Below are 15187 nucleotides of genomic sequence, written 5' to 3'. Positions count from 1 at the left end.
GAACGTGCTTTTATTCTCTGCTTATGGTGATGGAAAACAGGAAGAACACTGCAGACGCACCAGAGGAAAGACGGGAGCACACTGGTATCTCTGCATAATGCCAAGTTCTACTTGTAGGCAGTCCTATGCCACTCTCCATGGCTTCCCTGGGACTCAGAATACTACCTGGCATGCAGGAGCTGCTTGGTATTCCTTTGTTGAGTACTTTTTCATAGCTGCAACAAAAATACCCAAGAAGATAATTTCAAAGAAGGACTTTTGAAAAGAATATATTCCAGCGAAATATTTATTACATGTATATGTGTGTATATGAACCATGTGTGTCCAGGGACATGTAGACGTCTAAGCAGTGCTGAAGAGGTCTAATCTCTGAGAACAGGCAGTTACAAGCCACCATGTGGATGTCCTCAGCCACTGAGCCATCTCAGTAGCCTCAAAGAATCACTTGTTATATTTTAGCTTAATTTCCGATATATTTAGCAGCATCAGAGATTTGAGTTTACAGATTTTTAGCCCTGTTGATCTTGGTTTGTGGTAAAGCAGGAACATTTGGAAGACATGCATCTGCTCACTTCATGGTAAACAGAAAGCAATGAGAGATAGGAGGAGGTCGGAGTAAGCTGTAACCCTCAGAAACATGCCCCAGTTATCCACTTCTTCTGATAAGGCTCCCATTTCCTAAGTTTCCACTGTAGTACCACTACTATCTGGGAACCAGTTTTTTGTTTTTTTGTTTTTTTAAACACATGAGCCTGTTCAAACCTTAATATGCAAAGATGCCAGAACACAAAGGCATCCTCGGGATCATCTGGTCAACCTTCCCCCAACTCCCCCACCCCCATCAGCTGCATCAGTATTCCTGGTTCTATAATAGCACTGTTTCAGAATGAGACTTCTCTTTAGCAGCTTCTCCAGAGGACTGTAGAAAATATGCCAGCTAGAGGAAGGAGAGGTGACTCAGCTCTGTAGACTTGACTCCCCCAGTGTAAATGTGGTTTGCCAAAGGAAATGGCAGAACCCAGACTTTTGAACCTTCCCAGTCCTTAGGAACTCAGCAATCCGACAATAGTGGTAACAATTTGATGTTTTTCTTAAACGGAAGCACACATGTTTTATGTCATAGGATCACATTTGCCTTTGTACATTTATACACCCCCTGCATTCCCTGTTAACATCTTCTTTTATGAAATTTACATCTTACATCTCAGTGCCCTACATTTCTCAAGCACTTGTCATATTAATATATGTCAACCCAAGGTCTTGTTTGTAGTCAGTGTCTAAGGCCCCGGGACCAAGTTATTCCTCAGTCAAAAATTGAAACTCAGCGATGGTGAAAGTAGGAGAGGAGATGGGAAGGTTTTCAAAGCCAGGGGCATTCTGCAAGGTATTTTATAATCACTTAAGTGCGGGGATCAGACAGAAGGTTTAAGCACTGACAAAGAGCACAGTATGTCAGACAGTCCCTGTCTCCATCCCTGCCTTCCCTGGCTATGAGAAAAGCCCATCAGGAATTCCAACCATTTGCCTCATCAGCGGGCAGATGGGGTGGCCACGAAGGAAAAGAGGTCTTTGCTTAAATGGAAAGAGAAGTACTTATCGAATATTAGGATTGGTCCGTTCCTTCTGGGGGTGGAGTACTTTTGCTTCTGGGCCACATCAGTGTTCGTTATCGGAGAAGCCATGGGGTGGGGGCGGTGGAGCACAATTGTTCTTCTCATCTCAGGCCTGGAGGGAGGGCAGGAGAGTGTTCACTGAGAATACCACTCTGCATGCATTTAACATGACTTTCAAATAATGCTATTTATCAGGCCTGGTGAAGCACAAATTTACAATTCCCATCACTGTTCAAGGAGAATGTAACTTTTTCACAAGTTGCCAGACCTTTAGAAATAAAGACAAAATGTGTATGGGTATTGCCTGCCTGCATATACGTGTTTATCACATGCCTACCCAGTGACATGGAATTCCTGGAACTGGAGTTTCAGACAGTTAGTTGGACAATGCCATGTGGGGGTTGGAAATTGAGCCCAGGTCTTCTAGAGGAGCATCCAGTGCTTCTAACCACTGAGCCATTTCTCCAGCCCCGAGAAAATGTACAAAAAGGAAACCAGGAAGAATGAAAGATTGATTTTTGTTTTGTTTTGGTTCCATTCTTAAAGTAAACCCTAGTCCCACTGAAATTGTAGCCTCACCTCAGTTAGGCAGGCTTGGTATGATCAAGAGTTGATAAATGCTTACTGGCTGAAGTTGACCTTGCCATAATACAGAGTTATGTCATTCCACGTCCCCATTCCTTCTGTAGGCCATGTGCCGTGGAGTAAGCTGATACATGCCAGTCATGGGTAAGTAGGTGCTGGGTCAAGAGGTGGTAGAGCCTTAAGCCCCGACTCTTGAAGTGGTAAAAATGAGCCACTTAATTGAGTGAGAAAGAGTCAAGATGGGGTCCAGGACTTGGGTGGCCATAGGGGCTCACTCTAGGTAGCAGGAATTGAGGTTCCGCAGAAAGGTAGGGGAGCCTGCAGTGAGACATCTGGATCTCAGTCATCCTCACTCCTCTCAACAGGGCACAAGCTGTCCTGAGAATATCTATTCCATACTGACTGTCCTAGCCATGTCTTCCTAGCCTTTATTTAGTCCACATTTTCTGGGCCCATTCCACTTGGCCATCTCCTATGGCATGGCACCGAGAAGCCTAATGGTGAGATAATGACCTTGGGCTTCCCCTTGCTAAGTGACCTGCTATATATCTTTTCTGGACCATTTCTCCACCCAAGGCCATTGTTGCAGCTGGTTCTTTTATTGTCAGTGTCTCCTCTCTTCCCTCTGTACCCAGGTAACCCTTTATTTAGCACTGTCATAAATGCTCCACTTCTAACCAAAGAATTTAGACTCATGTGTCTTGGAACTGCATTCCTCTCAGAATAGGTTTTGAAATCTGGCACTGAGAGTATAAGAGCGGACACAGCGAGACCTGTGTCATCCAGAAAGCTTCCCAAGATTAATGTCACGGGGTGCAATGTGTTACAAACCTCTCTCTTCACCTCCGTGTCACTTTTTCCTTCTAGCAGAAAACTCTGAGGGACCATGCTCCACACTGCAAGCTCTGCTCTCCTTGCCCAGGCTCCACAGAGCCTTCCCGCTCCGCTCTATTGTCTATGAAATGGGGCAGAAGTTGTACCTGCTTCTCATGGTGGTTGTAACAGTAACATACAATGCAGAGTATGGATTATGGGGCACTGTACCCTGCCTCCAGGAAAGGCTTAATCAGTAAAATTATTACTAGTATAATTATTAACAGTCATCGTGTTTACTGTCTTTATGTATTAGCCAATAAGCTGCTATTTAATGAGCAGTAGCAAGGATGTTATTTCTGAGACGAGGTCTCTTTATGTAGTCCTCTCTATTCTGGAACCCACAATGTAGATCCATCTGTTTCTGCCTCCCAGGTGCTGGGATTAAAGGCATGTGCCACCATGGTGGTTTTCTACCCCTTTCGTTACACGCTATATCTGTTAATATACGTGAGTACTGATTACCACATTACAGTTCTCAACTGCCAGTGGTTATTCTAGGTAAGGATGCAGTGGGCAAGATTAGAGTCAATAGGGGTTATGACCCAGTGTGTTTAAGAGCATATTTGATGGCCGTCATCTCTTTCCCCTGTGGTGAAAGCCAGGTGTCATGTATATAGTGATGTATCAAATCTACGCCCATGGAGATACAGGTGAGAACTGAGTGCCTCTCACTGGGGCCTTTGTCCACAGCACACCACCTCCCTCCTCCTGTTCCTGTATTGAAAGATTTTAAGTTGGCATAGAATGAAAATTATCTTCTCGTTGAAGCCAGGAAAGGATGAATGTAAATGTCTGCCCTTGGTTTTGTACAAATACCCTGTCTGCAATGGGCAGCCTAGAGTTGACAACCTCACACCTTGAGATCCCAAAGGAAGCCATGCCTTTGATACAGCTTGTGACTCATTGGTTGCCTGCTGAATGTTCAAGGCAAGGAATTGCACCACCTTTAAGTAGCAACCGTTACTGCAGGGGTGTTGCTGGCTTTCCCTAAGACTGTGTGTCACCCCTCCGATCGGTCACGTTCAGAGTCCAGTTCCACGTATTCGAAGAACGGATTGACGTGTATGAAGCAGCTCACTTGTCGTCACAGGACTTGTGAGTGTGTATCAGCCAGCAGATCCCACAAGCCCAACAGATCCTCCATGACCCCTAGGACCCATGCTTTCCTGTGCCACATTTTCAAGAGAACTCAGACAGTGCAGTGGGCAGCTGGAACCATTTTCCAACTCCCACTTCACGTTTCTCAGTTCAGTCAGAGCCACGGATCAATTTTATACGATCCCGTGTACTGACCTTTAAGATCTCTTTTCTCAAAAGTAATTGAAATTGTAACCATTGTATCTGGACTTAGGAAAGGGTAGCAGGAACAGTCTTAGAAAACAACAGAGGCCCATCATGGATGCCCCCCCCCACACACACACACAAGTCACCTGGAGGGAAGTTTTGAGGAGAGCGTCCTATAAGGGGCAGCTGCACGTTGAAGAGGTCAGAGATGAACCGCTCACTAATTTTCTTAATTAGAATTGTGTGTCTTCAGGCATATGATGTCATGTGGGTTGGCTAGAAGCAGCACTGTGTAGAGAGGTGGGGCGGGGACTTCCTAGCAATGACTTCTTAAGTTTTCAGCGTTTCACCTCTGCCCATGAAGCTGAGCTGTATGGTCGGTGGGATACTTCTGGGATCCTGTCATTCTTTCGCTTGAGTCCTTCAGTGACTCAGATGCACTCTTCTGGAATAATGTCTGAGCTCCAGAAGGTAGCAAGCTTATCATCTCCTTATCCCCAATCCCCTGCCCTGAGCTGGCAGCCTCTTTATAACCAACCAACCGTTCCTGACCCACTCCAAATGGGGTGTCTTCCCTCCCCATGGACCCTTTGATCCTGATGGGCTACCATTAGCCTAGAAATGCCCATCCTGTCTTTGCAGTTCTTGCTCCCTTACCAGTGCTTAGCAGGGAGTCCTGGAAATCTGCCAGATACACATCCCTGTTCTCATCTTCCTCACCAGTGCCATCTGTAGCCACCTATGCCTTATCTTCCCTGAATAACCCTGGCCCCTGCTTCCATATGAACATCTGACAACTTCACAGTGTTTTCACCGGACCACGATCTTCTTAAGTGGTACCTAACACGTGGAAGGCACACACACACGCACGCACACAGTCGTCCAGGAACGGAGATGTGCTGCACTGGTCTGTATTCCTTTTCCTCATCACAGGACATTCTGGAACTTCAGCCATCCATCCAAGTATTAGCCTTCCAATTTTTTTCATAAGAGATGTGACTCAAATCTGGGTATAAACAGGGAAGAATCATTACTTAGAAGGGACGGGGCTGGCAGAAGCAGAGCAGCTGTAGATGTTCACCCAGTTCATAAGTAAATCTTTGAGACAAACTATCACCTCGGGTCGCCTGGAATTGTTTGAGCCTGGAGATTAGAGGCTCATTGCTGGCTTCTTGCCTGTCCACTGTGGCTAGCGAAAAAACAGGGTCATTTGGCAAACGTGATGGTGAGAGGATCTGTGGGAACCCCCGGAAGACAGCACGCCACACTAGTGGCTTCCTTCCTTGTACAGCTTTTGATGAGGAGAAAGCTTTTTAACTACGCGCTGCTGCTGTGTGGTGAGGTGCATCTTCTGCTTTCATTTTCTTTTAACGGGTCTGCTCCACATTTGTCTCTTGGCTGACTTTGCAGAACTATTTTTTTTTCCATTGTAGTTTTTTAAAAAAAATGTTTATTCCATTCCTTCTGATATAATTTGCCATAATAACCTGCAATTGCATACTACTTTCCTGATTATACTGCATGTACATAATTTCATTTGAGCTTCACAGCTTTGAGACTTACAGAAGCTAAGAGATGTGTATGGGGGTCACACAGGAGATCCACACTCCAGATCTGCTCATTTACAACTGCCTGTGTTTCTGATAATCTGCTGGCTCCCTTCAGCTGAGGTGATTACAGCTATCTTTTGCCGAAATGCTCATAAGGTGCTGTGCTTTAGTTAAAATGTATTGTTTGGTAGCTGGGCGAGGTGGCACAGGTCTTTAATCCCAGCACTCGGAAGACAGAGGCAGGTGGATTTCTGAGTTCAAGGCCAGCCTGGTCTACAAAGTGAGTTCCAGGACAGCCAGGGCTATACAGAGAAAGCTTGTCTCGAAAAACCAAAAAACAAAAAAACAAAACAACAACAACAACAAAAAAACAGTCTCGTCTGGTCAGGTCAGTAGAAGGATCAACCCCTTTGGATGAACCAGGAAACTGAGCCCAGACAAATTTCTCAAGATTGCCCAGTTTGTGGATAGTAAGCATAGAATGTGAATCCAGGTTTGGCCGCTTGACCACTGAGCTCTTGTTTACTAAGTTTTTGGCTACCAGTTCCCTGCTGCTCAAAATGTACTGGGCATTACAATGGACTCACATACAATTCAAGGCTCTTTCCCAAGAGTTCTGGATTCAGCAGGCCCGGGCGATCCTGAGATCTGTGTTGTTCCCTGGCACCCCAGGTGATACAAGTGGCAGGGACAACACTTGGTGGAATGGTAGGAACCACTCTGTCCCCCTTGCCTAGTCACACTGACTCACTACTAGTAAGTCATTTTATGTGGTGAGGAAAGACTTCACATAGCGTTATTCCATAGCATATCTGAAATGGGGTTATATACCGTACATTATTCAGTACACCTATAGGAAGAAAACTATTCTAGCTATCGCATGGTACTGGCTTGCAGGTTAAAGTCAGGGGCATGTCCTTTTATTGCACATTTTCTCTGGAGCCACTTAGGAAGGCTCTTCTGTCTCCTGCATTATTTCCTCTGGAGTGCGGACTGTAATGCCCATCGGCAAAGGGGAGACAACTGGTTTACCAGCTGAAGCTGCAAATCCTCTGAAAGCAGTTGACACCTCTCCTGCCTCACTGTGTACGTGTGTGTCTTTTAAGTTATGTGTGATTATAGCATGTCTTACATCTCCTGACTTAATAAGGTGAACTGGTCTACTTTAGAAGATTGTCTTCCCACTTGACCTATGAAGTCTGACTCTCCCACATCTAACCAATGGTAGCGACTCCTCAGTTCTCCAGCCCTGTAGTTATAGGCTGTCACAAGTGTTACAAAAATGGAGAAATGTAGCATGTACCTTTTAGAGGGTGGCTTTGGACTCGGCATTAATATCCTCAAGGTCCTGAGTAGTTTGATCTGTCTTCTTTTACTTCATTATATTTTATTCATCTGAGAAGTGATCTAGACTATGTATATACCGCAATCTTGCCTCATTCATACTTGGAAGGATATCCAGTGTACACATTTGTGGACAGTTTTCCCGTGTAAAATGCCTTCATTTCTCTGGGATAAATGCCTAAGTATGGTGCTGGGTCATATGAAAAGTCCATTTTTAGTTTGAGAAGGAACTGCCAGATTGTCCCCAAAACAGCTCTACCATTTTCCTCTCATTCCAGCCCCAAGGAAGAACTCTTGTTTTCCATGCCTCTATCTGTGCTTGTTCTCCTGTGTCCTCTTAGATAGTACACTGTCCTGCAGGGAGCAAGTGGTCCCTCCTTGTGTTTTGGTTTGATTACCACTCCTCCAATGACTAACAATATTCAGTATCTTCCTGTGTTCTTCTCGGTGCTTTATTCATTTTCTTTGGGGAAAATATCAGCTCAAATCAGCCCATGTTTACATTGGATTCTCTTATTGTTGTATCAGAAGTGTTCCTTACATAGTCTAGACCAGTGTTTCTCAACCTGTGGGCCACAAACCCTTTGGAGGTCACATATAATATATTTGTATTATAATTTATAACAGTAGCAAAATTACAGTTATGAAGTAGCAATGAAATAACTTTATGTTTGGGGTCACCACAACACAAGGAACTATATTAAAGGGTCACAGACTTAGGAAAGTAGAGGACCATGGTTTTATTCAAAGTTTCTTAGTAGATGGATGATTTGAAAGTATTTCTGCTTCAGGAGCGTGTCTTTTTCCCTTCCAGGGAGGAACTTCTAGAGTTAAGTTCTCATAGGCAGAGATAGAAACCGGTATAATGGGACGTGCCATGACATAGATGCCAGTCACTGAAGGCTGGGAGATTTTCTCAGACCCTGCAGTCCCCCTGTGTCTTATGCATTTGGCACTAGTCAAGAAAGTTTAAATCAAACTGGTTTTTGTTTGTTTTTTGTTTTGTTTTTTTTACTAATAAAGTGTTGATTTGGAGAGAGAATTCCGTAGGGTCCGGATATGTCACACTGGAGTAATGGTTCTAGTTTTCTCTGGTGATGGGGATGACTTTAAGAGATTTTACAGCCCTTTTTTGTTTTTTCCTTCTTCAAGAAAGGGTTTCTCTGTTTCGTTTTGGCTGTCCTGGAACTAGCTCTGTGGAGCAGGCTGGGTTTGAACTCATGGAGATCAGCCTGCCTCTGCCTCACTGCTGGGATTAAAGGCATGTGCCTTCACTGTCCCGCTTGAGATTTTAAATCTTATCAATTAGGTTCATTTTGGGGCAGATAAAGCAACTACCTTTGGATAGTGTCTGTCTGAATGTGACAGTCGTATCGTCAGAAGTGTTCTTTTAAAGGACACATGAATAAATGCTCAGGTTCAGTGAAACAAGAGAGCAACACAGGAGACCGAGTTAAAGAATACCAAAGCAGGAAGAGCCCCAAGTGAAACCAGTAGCTGACCCCACTAAGGTCATCATTACCCATTCTCTTGAAACAACTCAGTATTTCATGAATTCCTTGACCAGAGAATCCAAAAAGAGAAAACGTTTCATGGGCTGAGCATGCTTAAAAGTTGCAATGGAAAGTATTTCTTTCAGTTATCTTTCTATGAAGAGACACCATAAGGACTTGTCTACAGTTATATAGGGCGAACTCATGACCATCGTGGCGTTGAATATGGCGGCGGGCAGACAAAGTTTGCACAGTACCTGAGAGCTTGTATCTGATCCACAAGGAGCCATTAGGGGATGGTGGAATGAAACTGGGCCTGTTGTGAGACATGTGACACTCAAAGCCTACCCCCTGTGACATACATCCTGCAACAAGACCACACCTCCTAAATCTCCCCAAAACAGTTCTACCGACTAAGGGCCACACATTCACATATATGAGCCTATGGAGGAGCATTCTCATTTAAACCACACGGCATTGTTGTAAGTTATGTATATATATTCTGTACAGCTGTCTTTATCTTTGTGACTATACTTGTCAGATATACACTGTGTACATTTGAGCAATTGTGAGTTTATACATGCATGCTCCTAGAAAGATTGTGGAAATCTTGGTGGAATGGTCTCAAAAGACATTTTTCTTTTATACCTAAAATCACCAACACAAAGAATAGTGGGAACGTAGAAGCTGACAGGAGACACGTAATCTGAGTGGCTCTTTATTTCAGGTGAGAGAACAGATGCTCTCAGAAGCACCTGTGTTAAGCTCGTGGCCTCAGAGCAGGACCTGACAGGTTCCAGGTGCTTTCCTCATCTCATTATATGAATGACTTCAAGCCTCAATCATGTGGCTTCAGTTGCTACATCAGCAACTAGTGCTTCTGTACGGGCGCTTGAAAGTCACCACCCCCGGTGTAACTGTCGCTTGACTTTCTCCCGGGAGCTTTCTGCCCCTCTTCTCCCTCCACACACTCTAGAAAGTAAATTCTGCAAGTGGAAACTTTGAAACTTGTTACAATCCAAGACACTAATAAGATTTTACATTTTTAGCAGCTTAATGACGAGGATGTAGGACTCTGCCGGTCCCTCCGGGGTTTCTATTCTGAGTATCTCTTAAACCTTGCAGGAGTCTGAAGTATATTCGACCTTTCTATATTAAAAAAAAAATCAGTTTAACTTTCACACATCAATTTGTGTCGGTATATTTCCCCCTCTTCTCTACCTATTAGGTAAAATTCAGACATTATCAACATTTGAACTTGAACATATTTGTCAATTATTTTTCTGTGTTTGGTAAAAAAAAAAACTGAGAGAGAGAGAGAAGTCATTACCGTCATAATTTAATATTTTTATTTAGCTGAATTTGATCCTTCTTAAAAATCCTTTCCACTTTGAAGTCTATTTTGCAGCTTAATTAATGCAGCAAGGGCTTTTTATTTTGCTCTCAATGGAGATAATCTTAATCTATTCACAGTGACCTTTTCTTGTGCAAATTAGTTGTACATGCTTGTTTAAGCAAATGGTCCTTTGCATGATGTCTCTTCTTAATGACGGGTTTATAATTGAAAATTGGCTTTCTCCCATATGCCTAGTTTATATGAGAATATAAAAATAGATGTGGACTTTAAAAATATGAATGTATATATCAATATCCCAAAAAAAGTAGAGGGAAAAATCCAGTGCCTCCAGGCTATGGTTAAATTAGACTATTAGAGTTAGAAAATGCCGGTGACATATGCTACTGTCAGAGTCACACCTGTGTGCACTACATTGGAAGCGCTTGAGAAATGAGAGCGATTTCATCTTGGCTGTGCGACTCAGAGCCTTTATAGGGCATGAGGCATCTCTTCCAGAGTTCTCTTGAACTCTTAGTGAAGTCGAAAGTGTGTGCTTAGGAATGTATTTGGTCTTAATAATGTTTACAGTGGGAGCCTCAAATAATTAAATGCTTTTGGTTGGTCCTGAGTGTCACTGACAATAAGAGACAGGTGATAATCATGTTGTAATTTTTCTGGAGTGTCCCCTCCCCCTGAAACAGTGTAATACCATTAAATGGCATTTGAGTAAAATAAGTAATCACTATGCTCTATCCCAGTCTGCAGTTCTCCCTGGTGTTTTTTTTTTTTTTTTTCCTTTGTTCTGCCTCTGCCTCATTTTTCACAAAGGCTTTCTTCTGTTTCCCATCCTTGGCCTCCCATGCCCTGTTCCTCCTGGCCCCCAGCCCCGAGTCTTTCCCCAAAAGTCAAAGCAGCCATACTTATACATAGCGCTATTTTTCTGGAATCACTAAATGTTCTTGGTTAAATGTAGAAACTCCAGTTCGAAGAGAAAACAAATGTTGGCTTGTGCTTAAGCTGGAGGATTCCGAAGTAGCTTTTAATAGCATGGTGTGGGGAACAGAGAACAAGAAGAACATTTCGTGTTGCTGAGTGGTGTGGCATTAAGGGAGAAGCAGATGTATCGGGGATGCTTCTTAGGCTATGACAGCAAACGGTCTCGCCAAGGGGATGGGGTGGGGGATCTGGCTAGTGCATGCATGCCTGTAACCAACCACAGATCACCGGAGGCAGGAGTTAGTGTATCTCTGTGAGTTTGAGTCCATCCTGCTCTGCATACCAAGTTCTAGGCCAGCCAGGGGTGTGTAATGAGACATTCTGTGTACCCCTCCCCCGTCTGATTTAGGAAACAGAAGCTAGGCAAGACAAATGGTTATGAGAACCATTAGACCTGTCCCTTTGTAAACTGTGTGCAAAAGAGATCCTTATTGTTTCACACAGCATGATTGTTCCTGTTTGTTCTTCCCATGCAACAAGCTCTTGCCCCCACTAAATGGAAAAGTGAGAGTAGGTAGCCCTTTTAGTTTCTCGGGGTAAAGTGTCAGGGTAAATAGATGCTCTGCCCTGAACCTCCACCATCCAGTTTTCCTCCTGGATTTGCACTTGCTGATCAGACCTCTTGTTGTTCTAGATATGATTATCGGGAAATGCTACACAATGCCACTTTCTGTCTGGTTCCTCGTGGTCGCAGGCTTGGCTCCTTCAGATTCCTGGAGGCTTTGCAGGTAAGAGACTATGAAAATTTACAGCAAACGGGTTGAAGATTGAAGCCAAACTGGTTTCAAGTTTTTCACATGTGTCTAGAGTCAAAAAAAAAAAAAAAAAAAAAGCTTTTGCTGAGGAACTAAAACACTTCCCAGGAAAATCTGAAATGGTTTTGAAGAGCCAGAATTGGGAGCAAGATTGACTCCCTGACTTTGGACATGAGAACAATAAGCAGTCTCACCACTAGGAAGACTGGATTCATCAGGGACACATTTGCAGACAGAGGGCAGATGGGCAGGTCTCATTGCTAACATTGCTCTTGAGTTTGGAAGGCGGGGGGGGGGGGGTCCTCTCCNNTTTTCCTGTAAGCCAATGTCAGGAGCACCGAAAATGGGGTATTACTGTTATTCCCCCAAAATGAAATTGTGGGTTAAGTTCTCTATTGATTGATTCATCTAGCCTCTTAAAGAGTGATGCTACTGACTTGCCACGATGTGCCATCACTCTGCAACTCAGAGGACTCTCGGGAGCCTGAATGAATGGGAGTCTCTCTATTCTTCAGCCCTACTACAGAAGTGGCTCCTCCTCTTACTGCAGCCAGCCCTCTTGTTTTGGGTTTTCGTTTTTTTGTTTTTCTCTGTATAGCCCTAGCTTTGTGGACCAGACTGGTCTTTAACTTACAGAGATCCTCCTGCCTCTGCCTCCAGAGTGCTCCGATTAAAGGCATGTATCAGCACACCCAGCTTTTGTTTTGGTTTTTCCTTTGCAGTCAGCCTGTCTTTTTGAATGGCAAGGAAAATATGCTCTCAACCTCCTTTCCTTTCCTTTCCTTTCCTTTCCTTTCCTTTCCTTTCCTTTCCTTTCCTTTCCTTTCCTTTCCAATCCTTTCCTTTCCTTTCCTTTCCTTTCCTTTCCTTTCCTTTCCTTTCCTTTCCTTTCCTTTCCTTTCCTTTCCTTCCTTCTTCCCTCCTTCCCTCCCTCCCTCCCTTCCTTCCTTCCTTCCTTCCTTCCTTCCTTCCTTCCTTCCTTCCTTCCTTTCTTCTTTCCTTCCTGCAATAATTTACAATTTGTCTGAATCTGTGTATTTGTGGGGTGTTTCATAGCGTCTTCATCCTCTAGTTTGAACCATAAGTCCTACCCTTTCCTCAGGCTGAATAGCTCCCATCTCCGGCAGAGCACTTCCGGTGTTTGTGTGCTCTGTGAAGCATACCTTCACTACTCACTAGCATTCTGGAAGCTTCATGGGTGTCACAGGGAACAAATTGCTCTCTGGGTTGAGTAAAGACTTCCTTGCCGACTACATTTTGCCCTCAGCTTGTTGACATCCTAGTGCAGACGAGAAACTAGTATGACTGTAGTTTGCACTACACACTGGAGGGAACAAGGTTTTGAGTTAGATGCTTATAGAAAAAGGAGAGATAGATATTACAATAGTTAAGTCCACAAAGCTCTACCTAGAAAGATGGGCTCCCTCCTGTTCCCCACTGGCTCATGACATTGGGGTGAACCATGATGTGATATATCTGTGGCACTTCCATTGACAAAGGTTAAATATACTCAAGGTTATTTATGCTCAGATGTTGTTGTTGTTGTTAAAGCTTTTCTACAGCAAAGCCATTCATCTCCATGGAAGTAAGGTCATCCAGACCTATATATTAGACTAGAAATGGGGTATTAGCATTCTAAGGCGAGACTTGAAAAATCTTCAAATCAGGTAGGGATGCTTGCAATCCCGTGTGACCCGGTAATTCTGAATCACTTACTTGCTTTCTGGCCTGAGCAGTGTGGGACCCATGTAACCTAAGCAATGCCAGTGATTGAATTTGTACTCACTCTTCTCCTGATCGGAATGGTCCCCGCTGCCAGTATCCTCACACTCATGAAATCCTTCCTTCGCTCAGGCTGCCTGTGTCCCTGTAATGCTCAGCAACGGATGGGAGTTGCCATTCTCCGAAGTGATTAATTGGAACCAAGCTGCCGTCATAGGCGACGAGAGATTGCTATTACAGGTAAGGCAGAGGCTGTGGCCTTCGGCAGAGCAGCACATTATTGCTGCCCCCATCCAAACTTTCAAAGAAGATGAATCCAAAAGGTCAGCTCCATAAAAGAAATTTTATCAGGAGAAAATTGCCTGTGTCATGGTGAATATGAAGTCGTTTAATACGATATTGTTCACTTTCCAACCCAAAAATCTGTCCAAATCCACAGAATATATTGTGGGAAACAGCCATTGCTGATAAAAATGTATGAACTTTGTTGAGTGGAGGCAGGTGGATCCCCACCAGCTTCAGCAGCAGCGTTTTCAGACAGGACACTCCCTCTGAGCCCTTGACTCTGTTCCTGCATTTACCCTGGTTGACTCTGGGACACAAGCTCTAGGCTTGTTGCTGTGCACCGTGTTACCACTGCTGCAGTACTCAACCCTGAGTACCCACGGGAGGGCTGTCACTTGGATAAATATTTAAAAGAAAGATCCCTAATAAAAGTTTCAGTCATGCAAGGAAGGGGAACTCAGCCTGCACAGAGAATTGAATGAGCAAGAAGGGGCAAGATTTCCAAAGCTCCGCCCCATCCCCTTATCCCCACCCCACCCCCAGTTGTGTTTGAGGTTCTCTGTAAACTGCCACATACTCTTATATCACAGTTAATATTTCCTTTCATGGCATTAAACACTTTACCTTTAAACCTCCACAAGGTTTTGTAGAAAGATTATGTCTAATGAATGTGTTTTTAAAACAAAATTAATTGATATCCAAGGAATGGAGTTTCTAGCTGAGCTTCTGCTCTTCCTTCTGTGCTCCTGGCTGGTCTGCTAATGGACTGGTGAAGGGATGCAATCATCTCCTGAAACTCCCAGAGAATGCACCCATGATGGAGAGCACTGTGGACCAATCAAGCCAAGGCCACAGCAGCTTCCGTGTCATTCAGTTCTCAGCTGAGTGATCTTGGTGCCTCTGGGAACTCAGCGAAAACCTGTGTGTGTGTGGGGGGGGGGGGGGTAGATACTCTGGAAATAGTGAACCTGTTCTTTGGATTAAGCCCATTCTGCTCCCTTTTAAAAAATTCTTTATTTTTATTTTATGTACATTGGTGTTTTGATTTCATATGTCTGATAAAAGTGTAAGATCTCCCGGAACAGGAGTTACAGATAGTTGTAAGTTGCCATGTGGGTGCTAGGAATTGAACCCCTGGTAGAGAGAGTATCCAGTACTCTTAACTGCAGAGTCATCTTTCCATCCCTAGCCTATTCTGTTCTAAACAAAACATAATTCCATAGGCGTTCACTGAGAAAGAGGTTTGGAGTATTCGAAAGGTTAGTGTTCGTAGCACTGATTCCCTGGTATAATTCAATAGGGACAGCCTCTGAGACAAACTGAGAAAGAGCTCTCCATGTAGCCAGGG

At 44.0% G+C, this 15187-nt stretch overlaps 1 protein-coding gene across 1 annotated transcript in view; it reads left to right on the top strand.

Annotated features, from left to right (window-relative positions):
* The window catches only part of Ext1 (exostosin glycosyltransferase 1), a 284993-nt gene that overhangs the window by 231163 nt on the left and 38643 nt on the right, over positions 1-15187 (top strand). Inside the window, exons 2-3 of the mRNA XM_021216867.2 lie at positions 11712-11805; positions 13687-13794. Of these exons, the coding sequence (XP_021072526.1) occupies positions 11712-11805; positions 13687-13794 (202 nt within the window). The remainder of the gene's footprint in view (positions 1-11711; positions 11806-13686; positions 13795-15187) is intronic.

This window comes from Mus pahari, chromosome 17 (genome assembly GCF_900095145.1).
Source record: "Mus pahari chromosome 17, PAHARI_EIJ_v1.1, whole genome shotgun sequence".
Lineage (NCBI taxonomy): Eukaryota > Metazoa > Chordata > Mammalia > Rodentia > Muridae > Mus > Mus pahari.
The sequence above is the reverse complement of the archived record's forward strand: the minus strand, read 5'-3'. Positions and strand labels throughout refer to the sequence as shown.